This window comes from Cydia splendana, chromosome 22 (assembly GCF_910591565.1).
Source record: "Cydia splendana chromosome 22, ilCydSple1.2, whole genome shotgun sequence".
Lineage (NCBI taxonomy): Eukaryota > Metazoa > Arthropoda > Insecta > Lepidoptera > Tortricidae > Cydia > Cydia splendana.
The window spans coordinates 13,817,517-13,842,752 of NC_085981.1; the positions used below are offsets into that span (position 1 = coordinate 13,817,517).

Here is a 25,236-nt window from a genome sequence, read left to right on the forward strand (position 1 = left end):
TTATAAAAGCCCACAAATTAAGTAAATGATTCCAACTGTCAGGCACTTAAAAACAGCCTGTAGGTACTCTGTGTACCTAGAACTTAGAGCATTTAATAGCTGGAGGTCTGGAGTCGCCTTTGAGAGCTTACCCCTCGCCCTCTGCCGAAAACCTTTCACAATTGTGCAAACTTTTGTATGGACTGACATGGCTATTTGTACGTTGCATGATTACGTAGAATAGCAATAGGTACATTTGACATCCCCTCCCCCGCAAAAATTGGCAGACTGTTTTGTACAGAAAATGACAGCCATGACGTCTCCAGTTATTAAATGTTCTAAGACCTAGAAGAGTCTATGCGGAAAAAGAAGAGTCGTGGAATGTAAGCGATCCCATACATTCTACGTACAGTTTCATTAAATTTGGCATATCTTATGACATGTTTTTTAAAACGAATGCAGCGCTATCTGCGCGTAAGCATTAAATTTTCTCATTTATCCTCAATCCCGTATCATTCGTAACACGGCCATCCTGATAGATATACCGTCCTCGTGCCCGTATTTGTCAACTTTTTTGTTTTAAACTTGCAATTACATTCAAAGTTAGCTTGTTTGTATCACTGCCATAAACCTAATCGGCGCAAGAGTCGCGGAAACTGCCACCACGACTATTATCACCCTGCTTAATATAAAACAACGTAAGTGCTTGTGAAGACTTGTATAATGTCCGACGTTTCAGTTTATCTTCATGGTATCCGATATCTTTATAGTTGAGATTAGTCGCAGCACTTGTGGTTTACAGCGTCATATCAGCGGATTAACATTATATAATGGTTATTAAAATGCGATACGATCGGTGTACGTGAATGATGAGACCTGCATTATTTAATTACTTTTCCTATTGTAAATAGTAAATACTTACCCATAAATATTAAGCGGTTATTAAAATGCGATATGATCGCTGCATGTGAATGAGCCATTTGTTTAATTGCAGTTTCTTATTGTGAATAGTAAATATGGACCCATAAAACTGTTATCTGATGAATAGACGGATAGAAACGCAACATCCGATGTGCGCAAATCGTTTTATAAATTATTATCCAAGCCTTTTTCCTAAAACAATAATATTCTGCTAGATATAATAGATGAAGTAACTTCGGTGACAATGGAATGTTATGATGTCCTTTTTTATTTTTGACACTTTCAAAGAAAATAAGATAACTTCAAATCGGCCCAGCCGTCTCCGAGAAACATCGAGGTTCATACATAAAAATAAAACAAATACGAATATCCCGATGAATTCAGAACTCCTCGAAATCTTGAAGTTAAAAATAACCCAGATTTGTTTGATATTGACGCACAGTGGTGACTTTTTGCTTATAAGAATGCGTCGAGATTGCGGCGAGCCGTCCATAATACAGCCTCATATATTTCAATCACAGACGACAGCTGACCGCGATCGCTCATTGGGATGATCAAACCATACTCCAACCATACAGTCAAAAAATTTAATTTCCGACCAGTTTCCGAGCCATTTTGTACTTTGTCACAGTGACAATAGTATGAAGTCTCTGGCGACTTTCATATTAATTGTCACAGTGACAATAGTATGAAGACTCTGGCGACTTTCATATTAATTGTCACAGTGACAATAGTATGAAGTCTCTGGCGACTTTCATATTAATTGTCACAGTGACAATAGTATGAAGTCTCTGGCAACTTTCATATTAATTGTCACAGTGACAATAGCATGAAGTTTCTTAATCTAATTAGACCCCGCTGAATCCGAATTTACCGGTTGCTTGATCGAAATCTTGACCGGAAGTGAGTTATTTGACATTAAAAGTCCCTTTTTTTAGTTTTTCGTAAATAACGTAAATAACTGTTAAACTTTACGAGTTATTTACAAAAAACAAAAAAGGGATTTTAAAATTGATTATAATTAACATACCCGCTGCTTTGTCTTTTTAAATATTGATCCTAGTGAAAAGTGTTCTACATGTTTCTTGTAGAAAATTTTATGTTTATTATTTATGTCTTAGATTTTTTTTCCTATGAGTCATACTTTTCAAATTATTAACGAATAAATAAAAACAAGGAAACTTAGAATTTATTATAATTAACTTTCCCTCTTTATTATCTTTTTAAATATTGATCCCTGCGAAAAGTGTGCTGAATCTTATTCGTTCAAAATTTTGTGTAGATTATTATCGTTTAACAACATTGTTTGATAGTGGCCACCGTTTATGAGTTATTTACGAAAAACTAAAAAAGGGACCTTAGAAGTGATTATAATTAAATTCCCCGCTTTAGTATCTCTTTGAATATTGATCCTAGCGAAAAATTGTACTGAATCTTTCTTGTAGGCAATGTTATGCAGATTACTTATGTAATAGAACATTTTTTTCTATGCGCCACCGTTCTAGAGTTATTTACGAAAAACTAAAAAAAGGGACTTTTAATGTCAAATAACTCACTTCCGGTCAAGATTTCGATCAAGCAACCGGTAAATTCGGATTCAGCGGGGTCTAATTAGGTTAAAAAACCCGGTTGCCAAAAAGTAATATGATTTGCCAGTCGAAATCGATTTGATGAAAAATAAAACCAGTCTATGGCAGATACGATACGGAATTATTTATTTATTTATACTTTATTGTACAAAAGGCGAACTTATTGCCATGAGGCATTCTCTACCTAACTATATCAGGGTATAAAAGAGCAAATTAGAGGAAAATGTAGTTAAATACAAGCACGATTTGCCTTGACGAACCGATTCACCATAAAAGGGTGTATACTTCCTTCTGTGACAATGTCAAAGACTTGACAAGTTAATACATAGTACTGACTTTTTGTTTAGAACTCTAGTCACTATTGAGTCGTAGAACTCCCGAACCCCAATACCTTCGTCATTTTAAATACTTTCCAAAAAAAAAGCAAAAAAAATTGGGGGCTGATTAAATTAATTATTACTTATAGAGATAATTTACGGACCATCTCGCGCGATAGCACATACGCTACGCCCTCATGTAAAGTACCTAATCTTATTGGATATGTGCCAAGTTATTGATTGTGGTAGACCGAGACTCGATTTGGCAGCCCTAGATGGCGCTGTACCGCGTCAAGTTCTTCCCCTCATATAAAGAAGCAAATCTCGACAAGCCCGCGAGTGTCAACTGTCAACATTCAACATCGCGCGATGTGCAATTGTTTTGACCTGCACCACAGATAAGTATTCACAGCTCGCTCGAGCAGGTAGATATCTTATTGGTTTCCAATTTTAGATAGCGCCGCTTTTATGGCAGCACTATCATGGAATGACCTTTGTTATATAAAATTGTGAGTTGTTTGTCAATTACGTTGCGTGATAAGACAAAGGAGCCGACAGGGTGAACAGTATTTTAATAAAACTAGACTAGAATTACAGAATTTTAACAGATTTTTCACTTTAGCAAGCACACGTAGGTACCTTCAAAGCACGAGCACCATCATCGCCCAGCCTCAGCGGCGGCGGCAGGAACTGGCCAGCCCACTCGGCATCTTCAGCGTAGCCGTTGGTCCCGCGGTGGTCCCCGTTCAGCTTGGCGTGCCCGTTGACGCGCCCGTTCAGCGCCGTCGACATGGCGAGATCTCTGGAAATGTGGAAACAAACTTATAAATACGTATTAAGAAGAAAGAGAGCTTAAAATGTAAGTAGTGTTTTCTTCCCAAGTGTGATGAAAAACATTGTAATAACTCCGGGGGTAAGAATATTGCAAACTCGGGTTAACTTAACACCCTCGTTACCAATATTTCATTTACCGGGGGGTTGCACAATGTACTAGGTATTTATTTCAAGGTTTAGCCTCTAGCCGCTCATACGTCAAACCTTGCCAAGCAAAATTAAATTTTATTTTGTCAATACAAAGTTCAAATTAGAATGGAACAGGAGACCTTTTTATAGGTCTCTGGGCGGCTAGAGGTTAAGAGGAAGTACCTAGTCAATATCAATGTATATTTTTAAAATCTCGTATTTCTTGTTTTTACCTAAAGGTAGGGTGACTGCTAATACTGCTATAGTTATTGGCTACAACATAGTAATACCACCACTCCTAACAAATCAGACAGAAACAATTATTGTTAAAGGTGGCCAATTACTATGTAATGGCCAATAACTATAGCAGTCAACCGTACCTAAATTAAACTAAGTTAAGCACTGATTGCTATAGATTTCTTCCTACTTTACGTAAAGATTGAAGGTCAGATTCAGTGCACTCATTACATTACCCGAGCCACTAATTAAGTAGTTTTTTAAGCATTGACCTGTTATTAATCAGCGTCTCTTTGTTTTAATAAATTGGAAAACATTTTAACTTCCTTATCAAATAAAGTAATAATTAATGGAATTATTCGGAAATATGTTTTTATAATTATAATTAATTGGTTGGATAGGTACCTATCGTTTTATTGGCGTGGTTATCAAAGGTGTGATATTAACGGCCGAGTCACGGCGCCGCGGTGTCAGGTGTCGAATGCTACTTTTAAATTAATTATAAGATTTAAAGTATCACACATCAAGGAGTGATGCAATTATAATATGAACATAGAGATAGGATAGCATACTAATTGCTTTCGTTATTTGTTTCTGAAATAAGTAATCGATATTTCGATTAATCGAAGTTTTTACTTGTTAGGTACTTATCTTAGGTAATTTGACGGCGAGTTCTTGTGACTCTAAATTCTTATTTGTTTTTCAATATAGGTATTAAAGTTATAATTTGAAAAGTAAGCAAATTATAATTATTTCTGCTAGTAATGATAATAGTCAGTAGCTTTATTAACCGATAACGATGTCTCATTGCCAAATAATATTTAAGATAAAGCGTCGTGGTTGGACTGATACGGATACGACTGATAGCTACGCGAATTTAATATCACATATTTGCACTTGGTCAATGACAGTTGGTTACTGGCTATGATATAATACGTACAGTTAGTTTGTATAGAAGCGGAAACTACAAAACAAAAGAAAAACAAAGACACAAGTACCTATCTAAAGATTCTCCATAGCTCTACAAAAAGAGATGCCTCTACATGTAAACAAATCGATTACAGTGTAGCAGATACTTTAAACGCAAATAGAGATCTATATCTCTATGAAAGCAGAGCAGATACTTTTAGAGCGTAGTGTGATAGAGTTAGACCAAGACAAGTCTGCAACGATTTTAATAACACACGCAGCATGTTATTAAACTTCAAGCTTCTATGAAATTATGACGCATAAATAACACTTGCACTGGGTGTGCTATCAAAATCGTTGCATACTTATCTTAGTCTAACTTTACGTGTATCAACATAACATATTTCTGGGGGTAAACATGTTGATTGTAATATGAAAATGGTGTAGATTGCAACATTTATTAATGCGGCTCGCGGTAAAGTAGGTTTTTAATGGTGGGGTTTAAACCTATGTTTGTGATTTATTTTACTTGTTTGGCCTACTTATAGTGATCGCACCGCTTAGAACTAACCTCCTTATGGTATTCTACCATTGATTCAAAGACTGCCAATTTATTCTCGTATGGTGGGCCGCTTGGTATTAGAAAATAGTATTGAATTTCGTCTTTTGTTCTAACATCAAGCAAAATTAAATAAAGCAACTGTGTTCAATTTAATACCTAAAGATTTTTTAAATTTCATTGTAGGTTCAATTAGCTATTAGGACGGGGGAACGCTAGAGGTTAAAAGATGATACTTATTGTGATCTTTCATTTTATAAATTTTATGTCAGCAAAAGACGTTTTTGCCAAAAAAAATACGATAACATTCAACCACATTATAGACTTGTTTACTTGACATGTCGACCTCAATAGGTAGGTACAGCGTTGGCTTCATAGGTTGGGCGATTGTGCACTACAATGAATTTTACTGTCCGGCAGTCTGAGTTTTCATGGTCCGATATGGCATGAAAAAAACGGATGATTGGCTTGTGCACTTGTCCGTCTTTTTACTCGCAGGTGCGGCGCAGTGGATTGAAACACACACCCCCTCTAGTGGCCAAGTCATGAATAATACTAATTCCACAATTTGCACAAGCATAAACAAGTTTTTCATAGCTGTCATCTCGGACCGGAAAAAAACGGTCCGGAATGGGGAAAAGTAAAATGTCGGACGGTAAAATTATGTGTAGTGCACATAGGGTTGCCATATGGAAGAATTAAATGTCCTGATAAAAAACCGGACATCACCCTAAAAATCCGGACATTTCTTGTAGCAGAGATTTGGCGTAGCTTGAACGACGCCCCGGCGGCGCGCTACTCTCTGTGGTGTACTGTATCGTGGATCTACTTTTCCCTTTCCCTTCGCCCGATCCCGTAGCCCCCTCCCCGGGTGCGCATTTTATTTATATAAGGTCATTCCTAAAATCCGGACACATGCCAAGTCCGGCCGCAATCCGGACAAAGGGTCAAAAATCCGGACATGTCCGGACAAATCCGGACGTATGGCAACCCTAAGTGCACTAGCTACTATGTACATTTAATGGCGTGCCATGTCGGACCGTAAAAACTCGGACTGCCGGACAGTAAAATTCATTGTAGTGCACAATCGCCCGTTGGCTTATCTCAAACATAATGTCAGTCACGCTCGGCAAACTAACGATCAATATACCTATTTGTACATAAATTATTTCAATGTCACCTGGCCCCTATTTCACCACGGTGACAGGTGCGACAATTGTCGACATCACTGTTACTGACGTCACAGGCCTCCATAGGCTATGGTAACCGCTTACCATCGGATGGGCGGTGTGCTTGTTTGCCACCAACATTTTAATTAAAAAAAAAAAAACTCCATTATATCGCCAGTAAATAAATACTTATTTTGCGAAGTTTATGACAATTGTCACAAGAAACACGACAATTGTCACGAAATTCCGACACAGAACTCATTTCCTGTCAAGAATTACCGAAAGTTCTTTTAAATCTTGTGACAAATTGCATCATCATCATCATAAACTTCGCAAGAGAAATACCTGTTTATTGCCGATATAATAAAGTTTTTTTTAATAATACAATGATGGTGGCAAACAGGAATACGGCCCGCCCGATGGTAAGCGGTAACCGTAGCCCATGGATGCCTGTGACGTCAGCAACAGTGACATTTGTCGAATTGTCGCACCTGTCACCGTGGTGAAATAGGGGCCTGCTATTTCGCTTTTATAGGTGCATTCCGATTTGAGTTGGTGTTGCACAAATTACAAGTTTGGGTATAAAAATAAAATTAATCCCCTCTTTTGAGTGTACTGTTTACATAAACAAATATAATATTTGTCATAAATTAATTGACATTAAATTAAATATATCCTTTGATAAACAAATTATAAGTCGACAGGAATAACATGTGTTCGAACTTGAAGTTATTACTCGTATCATTAGCGCCACTTGCACCATCCCACTAACCCGGGGAGAGCTTAACCGGTAAATTGTATGTAGTGGTAACTCCAGGATTAACCGGCTAACCCCGGGTTAGTGGATGGTGCAAGTGGCCCTAAACCGACAATTTCTTACTATTTCTTTAAAAAATATATAATTATTGAGGTAGCTCGACAGCTTATGATAAGATTAGGCTATCAATATCCTTACATCACGGTTGATACCTATGTATTGACGTCATAATGAAAGTGCATATTGAAATGATTACTGTAATCTGTAATTACAGTCTGGTAAACAAATTTGTCTGTATTAAAAGGCGTGAAATTCAAACTTTGTTATCGTTCCTACATTTAGGTAAGTATACCTTACCTACATTTTGTAAAAGAAATCATTTTTATACCAGCTTTTATCGCTGTTGTACTTTTCTTTCAACAGGCAAGAGAGAGACAATTCTTGCATTGCAAACAATTAGATTGCGTTGCGTTGTTTTATTGCAGAGTTCCTATAGGTTCGATAAATTTTTTTCTATACAGTTTTATGAAAATTGTCAAAATGGCCGAGTCATTGGGGTTGGTTGACAGCTCATAGGGCCACTAGTATAATATATTTCACATACTTGTATAATGTATAATGCCGAGCGATCATGCGCACCAACGAAAATGTGCAACGAACGCGATTTGCGCACCAAAGAACTGAGGGTCTACCGCGAAAATCGAAATTCGCAAATTGCGGGGATCTTTCTCTTTTACTCCAATGAAGGCGTAATTAGAGTGACAGGGAAAAATGCCCGCAATTTGCGAACTTCGATTTTCGCGGTTATAGCCCTGCAGGGTACAGTAATCCCAGCACTAATAGGCAAGCCACCACAGGGGCCAGCTCATGAAGTGTTTCAGACTCATTATGAACTACCTACCAAGCAACCAGGATAAGCCGCAATAGTTATGCGGGTACGGAATGTGGGAAAACTGCACCGCAAATACACATCGCCGTGTGCTGTAAAACCGGACCCGACGAGCCGAGAGCAATCCGAAGTAACACTGTTCACTGACAATTCGTAAACCTTATTGCAAAGACTTTAAAGACCACCGACGGTCAATTACGAATGCTGTTATTAAAAAAAACAAAATTCTTTATTCAACAAAAACACGTACAGATGATCAAAGGGATGGAGCCTCCCTGTAAGCAAAATAAATGCTTGTGTTGGGAGACACCGCTCTTCCTTACATAGGTAACTTGAGGTAAGTACAATAACATTTAGGTATCTACTACATTATTATTTACAAGTATAAATATCTTAGTTGTTACATTAGTCAACTCCTATTACCTACCGAGAATTCCAAGGGCTTTAACCCCTATTCACGTGATTTGTGACAAATCTTTCGTGTTGCATTTTTTCCCTGAATATGGGGAAACTATCCAAACTTAAAGAGGAAGATATGTTTATCGTCTTTAAGTTTGGATACCAGCAAGGTCACCTTAGCCGAAAGCTTTGACCGACCTTCCGGCCACCACTAAAGATGCATGTAAAATGCGATAGAGCCGTGCCGGTGCGCGTGAGTTCATCCATTTACTCCGTACTCCGTATAGTACATCATATATTTAATTATTTATGCGCGCCGGGCTTACATACTTGTGCATGTGTATACTGTGATTATGCGCGGCGCGGGCGCGGCGCTGACGCGCAGGCGCGCCCCCCGCCCCGCCTCTACCTCTGAATGTGCAGCGATTAGTATACGATTCCACTGACTAGTATATATTGATCTCTGATCACGCAAAGTTGCTACTGAGCCAAGACTCAACTTATACTAGGTGAGCAATTTTATTAGCAAGTGTTAGTACTACACACGCGTCGCGTATCCTAAGCTGACACTACATACATACCTACTCGTATTTATACATTGATCAATCAATTTACACTACACGAGATCCTCATTCAGTTAAGAATAGATACCTATGCAATTTTAAATTAGCAGCGTAGACAAAAGTGTTACTTTGTTTTTAACCGCCATTAACCACAAAAGCGTGCACAAAAGGTAGTTTCGTTTTAGGGCCGCTACAAACGGACTGCAACCCGACTGCAATTTGCAAGTTGCAGTCTGTCTGTACCGGCCCTTAATGTCATCTGGACAAAACACCGTTATTGATTTAATGTCCTAAAAATTCTAAAAGTTTTTTTAAATAAATAGGTAGAAATGTAGTTACACATTGGTCCACTTTTATCAGGTATACCATTTGGCATAGTGGACTAAATATGCAGCCATCAGGTGTAGCACGTCGATTGTATTTGTTAAGGATGTTAATCTTACGGTACAGTTTTTTATCTACTTACCTTGTGGTAGAATACCTAGATTTACCTTTTGTTTTAAAATGGATCTCGAAAATTTTGAAGAAAATACAGACGTTTTATGTATGAAAGAATCCAGTTGTTGACACAAGTGAATATGAAAAGTACAATTTTCTTAAATATGTAAAATATTGAAGGTATTAGATGGCGATTTCACCTTGCAAACACAGATGCGATAATTTGAAAGCGTCTTTTATAATCATTGTAAATCACAAATTTTCCAGCACCATTGTCTTAAACACCAATCAGATGTGGCCTGCAATAATAATGTTATTTAATGATTGTTAAGAAATTAAAGGTCAAATTATACAAGACAAGTTTTCAGTCGAGACGAGACACGTTTAGTAAACAAGACAGCGGCTAAATCGCTACATTTTACGACTGCGATGTGCGCGCGAGTCGATTTAGTAAAAATAACCGTGCGGTGGGCCTTGTGCATTTGTGGCGATGGGTTACATTGAAAAATGCTTGACCTGAAGCTGACCTGAATCGTTAGTAAATATTTTGTGACATTTGTGTAACTCCGCCATTCTTAAAAAACATAACGTATCGATCTCTAACGAACTATTCACGCCCAACCTAAAATTTTAAAGAAAAATAATAGTTTTAGGAAAAGTAAAATAGACATTAATGAACATAAAATAGAAGCGGATCTTTCCTTGGATTGAGTTAACAAGTGACACCACAAACGTCGAATTTAAATATGAAAATATGATGTTTGTTGTGGCACTTCCACAATTTGTTTGTAGAAGGAGTCTAGGACGACGATACATACATTTATGTAGTATAAGTATTAAATTAAAAGATGAAGCGGAAGGTTTCCGTCTCATATATTTGTCATTTGGGTTTTGAGGCAGAAGCGTTGACAGATCGGCTCCTATTGGACGAAAGGCAAGCATGAATGACCGAGCTTTTTTCACTTCTACAAGACGGCCCCTATTTCACCACGGTGACTATTCGTCAAATGTCACTGTTGCTGACGTCGTGCAGGCATCCATGAGCTACGGTTACCGCTTAACATCGGGCGGGCCGTATTCCTGTTTGTCACCATCATTGTAATATTTACAAAAACTTTATTATATCGGCAGAAAACACGTATTTTTCTTGCGATGTTTATGAATTATGATGATAATTATGACAATTGTCACAAGATCTAAAAGAACTCGGTAATTCTTGACAGCAAATGAGTTCTGTGTCGGAATTTCGTGACAATTGTCGTGTTTCTTGTGACAGTTGTCATTAGCTTCGCAAAATAAGTACTTATTAACTGGCGATATAGTGGAGTTTTTTAAATTAACATTTTGGTGGCAAACAAGCACACCGCCCGTCTGATGGTAAGCGGTTACCGTACCCTATGGAGGCCTGTGACGTGACTTCAGTAACAGTGATGTCGACAATTGTCGCACCTGTCACGGTGGCGAAATAGGGGCCTAGCCCTTGGTTTGCGGAAGATGACGTTGGCATTGGCACTGCAATACCGGCGCCAGCATCACTGTCAACATGTCGCCGCTAAGTCAACGACGTGACAGTGTCAACGAGATAACGAGGCCGACTGACCCGCGATAAAAACTGGCGACTTATCGTGTCGAGAGCTTTGTTTGTCCGAAATGACCGACGTACATTGTCCACATTGTAAGTTTGATTAAAAAAAACTCTCTCAATGCGTCTGGTTTAGCCGGTCGGTGATGGTGGTGCCTATGGTGGTAGCGCTTTTGTCTACTATCGTCTGCCGTCATGTTTTAACAGTGTAGGTAAGTGCGAGAGTGACATGACAATAAAAGCGCAACCATCATATCGCGACTGGAATCGAGGACGCATCGTCAATTGGCAATCAGGGCCAATCAAACGTGATACACGCGATCAATGCACTGATAACTATACCAAAATAAACATTCACTTAAGTGCAGTCTGTCAACCTGCATCTTGAGATATTATTGAGGCTCTTATATAGCCGCACATAAAATCTTTGAAACAAGCGTCATTTAAAGTTATGGGGTGGGTCAAAAGGGGATTTCTGGTAGTGACGTATATCGAACTAAAATGAAGATAATCCGAAGTTTTAAGCCGACCACTGACTAACAGGCCGCCGGACGATATCGGCCTGTCAGTTAGAACAAAAATTTGACAGTTCCGAACAACTGACCGGCCGATATCGTCCGGCGGACTGTTAGTCAGTGGTCGGCTTTACAAATTGTAGAACTGTAAGTAATAACTCTGCAAATCACTGGTTTCCGCTAGAAATACAGCGATGCATATTCGAGCTCATAAGTGTTTCTGAATTATGTACTATTAACCACCAAGTCCGAGTTGTAACAAATCGTGGAACGCGGCCAAGAATCTAAGATAATATACAAATCAAGACGCAATTAGGTAAATAATACGATGTAATATGCTCACCGTAAGGAGGATACACTATTTCCTTAATTCTATTTAACGCAAAATTTTAATTATACAATATATAGAAGACCCGTTTTTAATATATTTAATATGTCTGTTGTCTCACGGAAGTTTTGTTTTTAAAATTGTTATTAAAATATATAGAAGACTGTCACATTCTGAACACTACCTACCGCTGTACATGCAACAGCACCCAGCCGGTGTATAATATTTTCCAACTAAGAGACATTATCTACTCATCTGACTTTTATATCCATCGATTATTCGGGTCTTTAAATTCACATTGTGCTCAAGAACAGTTATTAGGAATAATATAATACTTACAAAATTGACTCTACCAATAAATTTTCATCACACTTGCGCAGTAAGCGTGCTATTTCACGCAAGTGCAGTGGCAACGTCCATTTTACTCCGGGGTAGGAATAATGCAAACTCGCGTCTTTAATTTATTCCAGCCTGCGGGTGTCATGAATCTATTATGCTCTCGTTGGCAATATTTCACTTACCCTCCTCGTTGCATAATTGTGTCAGATAGTTTTAACGCGCTAGGTAATGTAAATATACCTATTATTGCATGTAACGGCTCACCTGAATCGGTAATCGGAACAATACAAGTCGATTGTCGTTGTCATAAATGCCTAAGTAGGTAGCTAGGTACCTAATTACCTACCCAAAGAGTGTAAGTATTTGTCTATGTACCTACCTAAGCTATTATTGTTTTATTTCTTAGATAATCGTTTCAAAATTAATAGTAACTAAACTAAAGGCGGTGCGGAAGTCGCAGATTATGTTTTCCATCGTCACTATCCGATTATTGTTATTTAAGTGAGGTGACGTTCTACTGGATACTTCGAATAAGTGATGGTTACCTACATTACTAAATAGAATAATTATGTTTAATGTCTCTGCGTTTCAGCATCGTCATCCTAAATATGTCCCACTAGTCTTTTTAATGACCCGGGGGGTACGCTTTGAGAATCTAATTCCTTGGAATTTGAAATATTGTTTATCAAATTTTTCAACCCTTATTATGATTACTCTGATCTTCTCACGATAATTCATTTACTTAACTTATAAGACAGACAGACAGACGGACTTATGAGCAGTGAACGTCCTCTGGCTGATATGTTGATGATGAACTTATAAGAAATTCCAGCATGGTGGATTGCAAGCCAGTAGTCGAATCGACGACCTTCAACCACAACAATGCTACGAGTAGATATCACGATTAATAAAGAAATTAACCTGAGGGCACTAGGGCGATCCTGCAGACATGTTTGTTTACTTTATGATACTGTTGAAGGTCCAAGGGAGATAATATTTATCATTAATAACGACTTAATAAGGTACTTCTCTCGAAACTGCCCGTCATTACTAGAATGATTTACAACGCACAAAGTACTTAACTGCTCAAATATTTTGGTATATATAACTAAGTAACGATTTATTTACGCAATCATCAGAGAACCGGCTTCAAACGTAAATTAGTATTCTATTTGCTTAATGTATTCAGTAAAAGCGAGTCAAATAGACGAACCGGCAGGAAACACATTTTATATGTCATTTTGCTGAGAATTTTATTTGGACGACATTCCACAGCCAATTAGCAACATTGAGTCTAGCATGAGTTCGTCAAGGGAGAGGTCTACGTAGACAAAAACTCTAATATTATTTATTTTATGTTATTTTTAATAATTTTGTCTTTTCGTACAATAAAGAGTTTACTACTACTAAATTATAATATAAGCTAATAGTCCTTCGCAAAGCACAGAAACCTTTGAAAACCAACAGTCGTATTGACAGAGATATGTAGAGACATAATAGATAATGAGATAGGCCTCTACTCTTGAGTCTATGCGGAAAGAGAAGAGTCGTGGAATGTATGGGGCAATATATTTCACGACTCTTCTCTTTCCGAACAGACTCTATCTACCAAAGATTTAAAGTACTCGCTAATCGATGCGAATATGCGATTTTACGGGCTCTACGCTATTTCTCCTCTACTCTACTCGTATTCTCTTGGATCATCTCAAGATTTCTCAACGTGAAAGGCTAAAGTACGCACCCGTTTACTCGGGGGTAAACACCGCTGTGTTGACAGATGGTGACACGCCCGCTCTGACGTCACACACAAACATACTGCGTACGGTTATCTTGCTTACTTGTTCTAGAACATACACAATTAAGACTGTTTGTCTCAATTGGCTGATTATATAATCAGCGTCTCACACACTCAGCTACAATTACACCAACCACTGGTCAACATGCTTACTCAGCAGAGAACTATGCTATGAAACTTCCCATAAAATGTTTGGTGCAACTCGGCCAAATAGGTACCTAGTTATGGTAACTTCAAACTTCAACATTTATTCAGCAAATAGGCCACAAGGGCACTTATGCACGTCAACATTGAATTTACATACTAGCAAGGTATTTAATAATAATAATAATACGCGTTCTGCCTTATTTAAACGAAATATCAATTTCTCCTCCTTTTCTAGAATTATAAGTTGATCGTTGAAGTTGATTATAAGTTTTTAAGCAAATTTAACAACTGTATCTACAAAATGTTTAAATTCAGCAAGCTGTACCCGCACCTTTTTCATTACTTACACAATTTGTTGCACAATGTTTAGATTAATACTTACCTACTTACTCCTTATACCTAAGATGGACTAATTACCTACCTAACCCTTATACTATACCTAAGAACTTATGTAAAAAGTCATGAAATAAACGCATTTGTATTTGTATTTGTAAATGTATAACTTTTCCGCTAAATGTAATGTTTGTCTGCCTTTTGTAATGTCTATTTGTGGAGAAATGAATCTAAAAAAAGAGTACCATATACTGTGTGAATATAAATATGTAGGTATTATACTTATGTCATGCACAGTAAGAGACATTATGAAATGCCAATAGTTAAATAATAGGCTCAAAACATCTAAAGTTTCAATAGCCGTTACAGCAATTTGATAACATTAAATGTCGCGCTAGGGTTCCCCTCATCTGGCATAATATTTGTTTGTCAGAAATACACTTCGCATAACATGTATCGCAGAAACACATTTAGTCGAATGATAATTTTGCATAACTATTACTTGGCATTACTATTACTACGCATACAATACATTTTGCAGCATATTATTTAGCAGAAGATTACTTTCGCCGACTTTAGTTTAGCATAATTTTATGTACCATAATCATCCTGCAGCATACTCTTATTGTGGCATAGTGATATTTTCTGCTATTAGCAGAAAAGTGGGTTAAGTTAAGTAAGAACCGCGACCCCAACAAAATTGAACCTGTGCCAGAAAAGAATAAGGTTATATTAGGTTTTCCAACCTATAATAACGAACGACTGCCGGAAAAGTAGGTTAGGTTAGGTTAGAACTGCGACCCCCTACAAAAACGAACATCTGCCAGAAACGTAGGTTAGGTTGGGTTTAGAACTGCGACCTCATACAAAAACGAACGGCTGCGAGCAAAGTAGGTTAGGTTAGAACTGCGACCTCAACAAAAACGAAACACATGCCAGAAAAATAGATTCAGGTTAGAGTTATTTCATAATCTTTTTACCCAACGAACTTTATAGTTACTGATTATTTTACCGTATAAACACACTTTAAAAACTAACAAACAGCAATTCCATCATAACTCTATTCGTCTGTATGTTACCTCTTCAAAGTGATTTACGAGTAGATGGAATTTGGAATGCACATAGTTTGAGTCCCGTGGAAGGACAAAGGGTAGTTTTATTAAATTTTTAACACCATTCCTCGTAGACGAAGACTCAACTTGATAACTTTATGCCACCTAAATATTATGCAATACATTTATCTGCGAAAACAATATTCGTTTAAAAGACTAAGTATTATGAACATCAATAGTATGCCAAAACATGGTTCTGGATTTTAAAACTCTGCGAAATGATTGTATGCTAAATGATATATGCGAAAGGTAATTCTGCCAAACGACATTTCTGCCAAGTAACATTATGCAATACAAAAAAAGTCAAAAAACTTTCTGCAACACATTGGTAAACCGTCGCGCTACGACAAGATGGTAATTATAGAGTCACCTCTAAGGTCTCCCATTTGTCTTAACTGGAAAACCCTCCACAACTCGATGTAATTGGTCTTAAAATAGAATCTTTCAAATTAATCCAGCTTAGGGGCAGTCTGAATGATCGATCGTTCTGCAAGTTAGTCGACTCCATCATCTCGGATTGATGACATTTTAGATATAACAAAATAGTGACCCGCCCCGGCTTCGCACGGGTTACAAAAAAGCCAAAACCTTAACCAATTATATACTTAAACATTCCTCAAGAATCACTCTATGAATAGGTGAAAACCGCATGAAAATCCGTTCAGTCGTTTTTGAGTTTATCGCGAACATACAAACACAAACAGACAGACGCGGCGAGGGACTTTGTTTTATAAGGTGTTACCATTAACACTGACGGACACCGCATTATGAAGCTTTTATATAAGAAGACTGCGTGGTCACCACATACCTATAGATGCAATCAATTACGCGAGCAGCAATGCAGCTTATCCACGTGTCCCATGTTTTCCAGTGAACTCTATACTAGTAGTTCGCCCCGAACTGAGAACTCGCGGTTAGGCAAAAATTATATAGAGCGATTCTGTTGCACCTACATACTTACTCGTATAGTGCGACGTAAAATAGTAGAAAATAATTTTTAAGAAAAATAAACCGACTTCTAAGGAGTCACCGTTCACAGGAGGATTTGAGTCACCATATAGATTAAAATAAACTGTATCTGTGGTAAGCCGAAATATTTCCTGTCAAATGTCAAATACCTATATTATGTTTATTTTTATCTTGCTAATAGTTTCAAAATGGTAAGTTTAAAAACGATATTATAAAAGTGTAAGCCGAGCACTTTCATTTGATACCAAACTCGACCATACTTTCTTGCAAATAAAATGACCAGAATAGCAAGCCCCCTCACAAACAGCTTTTTGGCCTTCTAAGCTTTTCTAGCTCAATAACCTCTTGATCGAGCCTGCTCATAATTTAATGACTAAAATATAATGCCCTCGACTACATGTTTACCCAATTTCATTTAAATTAGAACAAATTTACTTTACTCATTGAGTATCAAACTATCTTCTGACAGTTCAGCTTAAAAACATCGAAATGCCGGGACGTGCCGCTAGCCAGCCGCGTGTTCAAAGCTGAATGTAAGAACTTCGTTCGCTTCGCTCGCTCGTTCGATTATTAATATAACTAGTGCTCTGTGAGCTGTAGACCTCGCGAGCAGAGCTTTAAATTACATGGTGCTAAGAGCTTTAAATATAAAAAAATAAAAAAAAAAACAATACGAAATTAAAGTGTAAAAAAATAAAAAAGTTATATCCCAGCATACAAATACTGGGGATCGAGATCGAACCCAGACTCTCTGTGCAAACAAAAAAAACGAACGTTTACAAACTGAGCCAAATAGTTCTTAGATAAACTGACGAAATTTAGCTACTCATTCTCAAATTAAAGATAGTTAAAATTAAATATCTCAATACCTCCGAAACCAGCGAAATAAAATTTCAGAATTTTAGGCCATTTAATCTATAAACATATCTCAAAAAGAAAACACTCGTATGATACCGATACGACTATTTGTTTAGGCGCGAGCTATCACAACTTTTCCATTTTGAAAAATTTCCAAAAACCGGCTCGACAAAAAATTTTTATCGAGTCACAGAATTCGGTTACAAAATTTCACGAGAATCGGTTAAGAATTGCGACCTGTAGAGGAGAACATCCGGACATACAAAAGCAAAATGCGCGAGTCAAAACGTAGACCTTCGCTACGCTTCGGTCAATAAGGTTCACAGCCAAAATAACGCGTGTTATGCCTTAGCCGTTTTTATGTACGTGGTATTTAGGCCGTAACGTGGAAGAAACTGAAATAAACGAATGTTTGTCTTATTTGCTCCATCCCGCACTGTCTCGCAGTTGAGATGATATGTGCACTGTCTTGCCCTTGACATTAACTCAAATCTAAATAGAACAAAAACTTTGTATCTAAACAAGTTGTCAGTGCAATGAATCGTAACAACAGGTCATAATCATAAATCTGCGCCACGCCCCTCGCGCCGCCGGCACCTGCCTCTACTCTCGCATGTAAAAAACGTACCTACTCGTATAGAGCGTATAGAATAGACAGATACTAGATAGATAGAACAATAATAAGACACGTAATGTAGAGTAAAATATTAAAGCCACAAATTTGAGGCGAAGTACGGCGAGTACTACATCAGTCTCCATCCAATTAATTCAATTTAATTCATTTATTTCAGGTCAAAATAGGCCCATATAGTTTATTAGTAATTACTTACCTATACTAGATTAGATTATTTAATAACATTATGCAAAATATAAAATGAAATCAAAATAAAAACAATAACATACTTAAATGTCAAATCGGAAATTAAAACGACGACAAATATTAAATTAAAATTAAATAAAGACATTGAATTCTGTTAATTTTTTTTTTGAGAATCAGACAAACAATTTAATCTAAGTATATTGCTGTTTTTGTCAAGCACTAACAGTCCGTGATGCGCCATCTACTTTAACTATCAAAATTGCAACCTCGATTTGCACATGGTATAATAATATACTCCGCCTGGTACTCCATTCCGAGATTCGCGTATGACCTAACTGACACGCGCCTACGTCATCATGCTGTTTACAGGTTCTCAAACTTTGAAATGTGGGAGAATTTTAACCAACGGTGAAAATTATTTTAACGGCATTAATTTTAAGTTATTCATGTAGAAACATAATAAAATAAAACAAATCTAATGTATTAAATTAAACTTTATTTATCTATACAAGACAAACGTTTAAAAAACTAATTCACAGTTACACATTAATTACCAAGCTTACGACGTGAAAAGTTTGGAAAACACTGCGACTGCTGACACTGAGCGAGAAGGAAATAACAATTAACACGCGTTCGACAAGGATGACGGTCAGGGCATGAAGTTATCTAGATCCGAATTGTCAAATGTCCACAGCGCTATCCTGTGTTGCCAGTAGTATAAACAGAATTACCCGAAAGTCTGAAATTTCTTTCGTGAATCGGAAGATATTGCTAACAAGTAATTAAAAATGACGTGTTATTGTAAAATTTAAGCTAAAATACATATAAATGAAAATTATAAAATTATAAAGAAATATTTTAACTTATTAACCATAGGTATAATGTACCCATGTAACATGTTATGTTGAAATAAAGTGGCAATGTTATTGTGACATAATCGCGTGTCACTCTGGGAATGGAAGACCATGGATTTGCACTAACTTTAGGTATAACCGTCTTAAGCCTCCTCCACACTCGCGTTCGCGGCTTCGCCCGCGATTCACGTGCATAGTCTGGAGGGGGCTTTTGAATTAGAGTAAATTGAAACCACGTGCTGAGTGAAGGTCTCTATGATTCATGGGTATTTATCTTTTGAACACGTATACATATAAGTAAACATAGTCATTATGACAAGAAGTTTGTTTAAAAGTATGTACTTAATTATCTTTATAAAACTGTTTTTTCGTCGAAATGGGTCTTAATAAAATAATGTCCTGCGTCTGGGGCCCACTTTGACTCGATATTGTCAAATGTGACACGTCTATTATTTCGTGTCATAACTTTCACGGAAAAGATTAGATGAAAGCTGTGTAACAAATTTTAGCGCTTTTATTAGTTTTATACTTTATGAACCGACTTCAAAATTTCAAAGGAGCCCGTAGGGACAATCTTTATTCGCTTACATACGGTTTAAAATGTTTTCTTTACTAATCACGAAGACCATTTGTCCATAATGAAAATTGAAACATTATATATGAATCCCAGCCGTACGTGTTTTGTTTTATTATAGGTATCTCTTGTTGAATTTTAGCCATTAATGATTTTAATGACATTTTAAACGGTTTCGTGAATTCGGTTTTTGCGGGGTTTATGTAGGTAAATTATGATTATGTAAAGAGCGGACGTGCCTCTATTTGTTTGACAGGTTTAGGTAAAAGGTTAGGTTAAGCTGGTCACCTGATGACTCATAGAAGGCAGGATATAAGGTAGGATATATCCTGGTATACGCGTGCTTCCGTGAGGGACAAAACATACGCAATGCGACACTATGATTGGTCGAATTTATTTGTTGCCCACCATAATCCATACTAAATTTACGGTCGGGAACAAATAAAATGTGAGACTGTGACAAGGACAAACAATAATAACTCTTTCGCTGCTACTCCTACTGAAAGATACATAAGACTATCCTGTTCGGTCACTTCCCCCCACCTTTTTAAATGTGAGACTGTGACAAGGACAAACAATAATAGCTCTTTCGCTGCTACTCCTACTGAAAGATACATAAGACTATCCTGTTCGGTCACTTCCCCCCAGGCCCCCACCTTTCATGCCAGATCCAATTATATTATACTAGATTCATGTGATGACTAAAGATCCAGGCTCAGTTTATCTAGACCATTATCTAGACATTGAAATTAAACCTACCGTCCCGAGATGTTGTCAATAAGCCTCTTTAAGCAATAACTCAAAAATGTTCACGTAACTCGGAGATAACACTTCATATGAATAAACATTACTTGACTGAGTAGATATTGAACAGTACTAAGTATACTTACTACGTACTGCAGTACGCATGTTTAAACTATGGGACCGGTTTTGCTCAGACGAAGCCTACACAATTGATTTATATACAAATACATATAGTGATCTGTAAGTAGTACCTAGTTTGCAGAAACTGAGCGCTTGCAAGGAAAACTTGATGGTGAAACTGAGCGCTTCCAAGGAAAACTTGATGGTGAAACTGAGCGCTTGCAAGGAAAACTTGATGGTGAAAGCCACAAAACTTGGGTCTCTGATGAACTGATTCATTATTACATATGTTATTTCGTGAATGGATTTTAGGCATCGAGGCATCGTAATTCTTAGGTAGAGAAAAAAATATGATACCTACCTAAGCGCCTACTTGAAATTTATTTAAACTATTTAAACTAGGTACGGATTTTTTTAACGCAGAACTCTATATACTTACCTACGTAGTTAATTAGTGTAAAAACGTTTAATAAGTTTATTTTAATTTTGTTCAGCCAAGTTAAGGGAAATCATCCGTGTAATGGCCTACTATGTAGATGATCCAATAAGAAAACCAGCAAGGCCTATTTATAATAATTTTCTAGTAAGTACTTTACGTGCCTAGAGCTAAAGACAGAATGTTCATGAACTTGAACAGCAAAACGTAAATACACGTTCAGAATCACGAATACATGGCTAAGAAGAGACTAATGAAATACTTTGTACGTTATAAATGTTAGAATTTAACTCACATTTATAGACGGGTCTAACACGAATTTTATTCAATTACCTTTATTTAACGACGTTTCGACGCAGGTTTCACTGGTCGTGGTCGTGGTGGCGGCGGGGTGTGAGTTAATGTGTTCAAAACGCGAAAGTTTTAAATGTTATAATCTACTTAAGTAAAATGGTTACAATCCGCAACTGCACGCGCGAAGGATGCAAATCATAAAAACATGCAACTATCCAAGATAGTTGATAATAATGTCCAGTTCCAGCGCAGCGGCAGCGTCCTGACACGACTAGCTAGCCCATGGATGTATTTATAGAATGATTCTTTAATTCCTCTGCATCGGTCCGCATCCGCGACTCTAACGAATATTTATGAATGTATGACGTATATATAAGACAGGACGGCCCCCTATATAAGAATCAAGGGCGTGTGGTAGAAAAACAAGGTTTTCCTAGCTGATTAGACAGAACACGCGATTTACAAACCAAGTAGTTTGTTTTTCCTGACAGTACAAATTTAAAACTCCATTCGACACGCGCTTTCCGGAAAAACAAACATGAAACACAGTGTATCCTTACCTACTTTTCAGGGAAATAAAGGATATTTTTATTTCTTTTATTTTTACTTTTTATTTATACTTATCGCCCTAACTCATGAATTGACTATGACTGTTATTTTTAAATCTCTTGAAACGTAGATGATTTATTTGAGAAAACTAAGGCCGGTAGTCGCCGGCGCCCGCGCGCAAATAGAATGGATCTATTTTCTATTTACCTACGCCACACGCCCACGAATTAAATGATAAAGATAACGGATTCTACGCGTATCCGCGTTTTATGAGAGAGCTTTATCAGACAAATTAGAGCTAAGCTTTTTTGACAGCCGAAGTTGATTTACGGGAAATATCCGGGTGCGATGGCGCCTGAATTTAAGAGAATCGTAAAAGTACCTAACTTAGGAATATTATTACGATTGGAAATCGCTGTTTGATACTTGGTAATTGCGCGAGTAAGTAAAGTAATAACCTAGGCAATTATGTTTTTGTACTGGACATTCCTATCATTTCCACGGTTTGAGTGACAACATTCTCAATTCCCGCATTTTCATTAACCTCATCAATATTTATCATCAATCAACGCGGACCGGATTACCATCAATGACATCATTAAAATAAACTCGATACACTAATTAAACGTAAACAATTGTTTCTCGCAAACTACTCTAAAGATTTTCGGCGGCAAAAAATATCCTAAAGTTACATTTGCCTTTTGCGCACTATGTGTTCTTCATCCTAGACCATCGTTTATAGTTTCATACAGAGAGTACTCACATGTTTGTGTTGTGGTCGTGAGGTGTGTGTGTCGCACCGGATCGAACGCTACGTGCGTATTCGGAGACGTCGCGGCGCACACTGCCGCCGGCGGCGCCCGACACTGACCCCAGGCCTTCACGAGGACACTGTGATAGCGCAAAACAAAATATCTAGTCAAACTCGACCTGAACCTCTGTAAGAAATGCGCGCAAACTGGGATCACATTATACTGGTTACTCTGCGTTTCTGAATAACATACCATAGTTTACGCAGTATCTCTATAGAGTTTGTGTGGGAAAATCTACGGTAGAAGCTTGGGAGATATCTTTAACTATAACGACAGGTCATGGCTATGTGTCTCTTTAACTGAAGATCGCAAGACCTTTAGATAAAAAAAGTAAAAGAAAATCGTTATAAATACCTACAGGAAAACTCGGCGCCACGACGGCCGACGACGAACCATTGAAATCCACCCTTGCTCTTGATGCCATTTGGTAAACAGTGGAAACAGCTTAGTAGACTGCAGGTATGCTTCTTAGGACATGATTTAGGGAAAATGATCCACAAAAATCTGTCAATAGAATTTAAACTTTCTGTTAAAAAAATCAATTTATTTAGGTAAATGATGATAGATTATTTTAGCTAAATTAAGTAAGTAGGTACGTCACAATGTACGGTTTTGTGTTGTCTCCGTATCTACCTCTACCAATTACAGGTCCAATGGTCTGATTCCAAATCGCGGGCGGTCGACCTGAACCTCTTTTTCCCTCCTGAATGGTCATTATGCTTCCCGTCATGTGGTCTTCATTTCTTTTCATGACATGCCCAGGGTTGCCAACTTTTTTTTGGTGGAATATAGTATTTTCCAGAATAAGGCACCAAAAATATAGTACATTTCAAAAAAATATAGTACTTTTAGACAAAATACTAAACATGAGTGTAATATACGTTTAATCGGAAATATAGTATTTTAGCGTACTATATATTTTTCCAAAAGTATATAGTACAGAGAGCCAAAATATAGTACAATACTATATAATATAGTACGGTTGGCAACCCTATGCCCATACCACCATCTCAGGCGGTTTTCGCGGAGTTCGATTTGACGATTTTAGCGACTGACGGTTTCTTTCATTTATGTATTCGTTTCTAATCTTATCCATCCTAGAAACTCCGCCAGCCTAGCGTAGCATTTTCATCTCTGTAGTATGCAGTTTCTGTTCATCTGCCTGCCTCAAAATCTGGAATATATCATAAGAAATACTTAAAGGAAGTTTTCATAATATTAATAGATACTTAATAGTCAAGCGTACCTATTGTGAAATTATAAAATTTCGTTCCCCATAATTACAAGAATTTGTTTATTTATCTAATATAATATTTGCTTGAATTAATATATTGAAGAACATGATCGCCGGCAAAATCTAGCAGTTTCGCTGCAAAGAAATAAGTTTTGAACTTTGACACTATTATCTCAAGTTGTTTTGTACATAACAGAGTAATAATGATTGATAACGAGGAGATACCTACTGGCGCTGCGCTGTGATGCTGCTCAAAGGTCTGGTACAGTTATAAATTATTTACAGATTAATTCACCAGGAGTTGAGAGAGAGATGTGTCTAATTTATTTCGACACATCACCGCAAGCTTCGCCATGCTTTACTATTTATTCTATTGTAAAAATATTTATTATCTGTATGGAGGAAAAAGTAGGTACAGTTACCTACAATAATACGTTACACAAGGAAGGCCGTTTTCAAATAGTGAATAGATTCAGGCGTTACTTTGCGGAAATCCATATCGAAAAGATAACGTGCTAGTCAATCAGTGCTAACCCGTTATACTTACCTACTTGCGTATTTTTTACATGCAATGAATGTTCCCACCCTCCCACCGTGTAAAAATAAATACTTACGCAAATAAATATAACAAACCACCAAAGTATTGTTCTTCAAAGTACAACACTTTGTACGAGTGTTGTTCTTTTGACTAGCGCGTTATCTTTTCGCGGATTAGCATAGTAATATTTTGGTTTAACAAGGAAGGCCGCAATAATATCTGAGTATCTGACACGATTTTTTGGTCCAAGGAATGGATTCAAAGGCCTCTGTCATACAATTATTAGCGTAAGTATTGTAATAAAGTATGTTCAGTATTTTCTCATTATTTCAAAAGGTGCAAATTTTTATGAAGATTTACAAAGATTTTACCACATAGGTAATAGGTACTGATCTCATCCAAAAGTAAATAAAACACACATTTGTTGGTGAAAGTTATATTTACGTGATAAAACATATCACAAGATGAGGCACTTGACGGTATTCACACTACGCCCGTATTTACAAACTATACCATTTAAAAACAAACTTAAGACAGCTTTTAAGTATTTAATTCTTAATTTTGTCGTCGTCGGTCCGAATAAAAAAATCGCTA

The 25,236-nt window shown here is 37.2% G+C and overlaps 1 protein-coding gene across 1 annotated transcript in view; it reads right to left on the reverse strand.

The window, feature by feature from the left end:
- Positions 1-22,962, reverse strand: part of LOC134801422 (hexokinase-1-like) — a 47,959-nt gene extending 24,997 nt beyond the window's left edge. Inside the window, exons 1-2 of the mRNA XM_063773973.1 lie at positions 22,822-22,962; positions 3,446-3,608 (exon numbers count right to left, since the gene is read on the reverse strand). Of these exons, the coding sequence (XP_063630043.1) occupies positions 3,446-3,598 (153 nt within the window). The 5' untranslated portion in view covers positions 3,599-3,608; positions 22,822-22,962. The remainder of the gene's footprint in view (positions 1-3,445; positions 3,609-22,821) is intronic.
- Between the last annotated feature and the right edge of the window lie 2,274 nt (positions 22,963-25,236).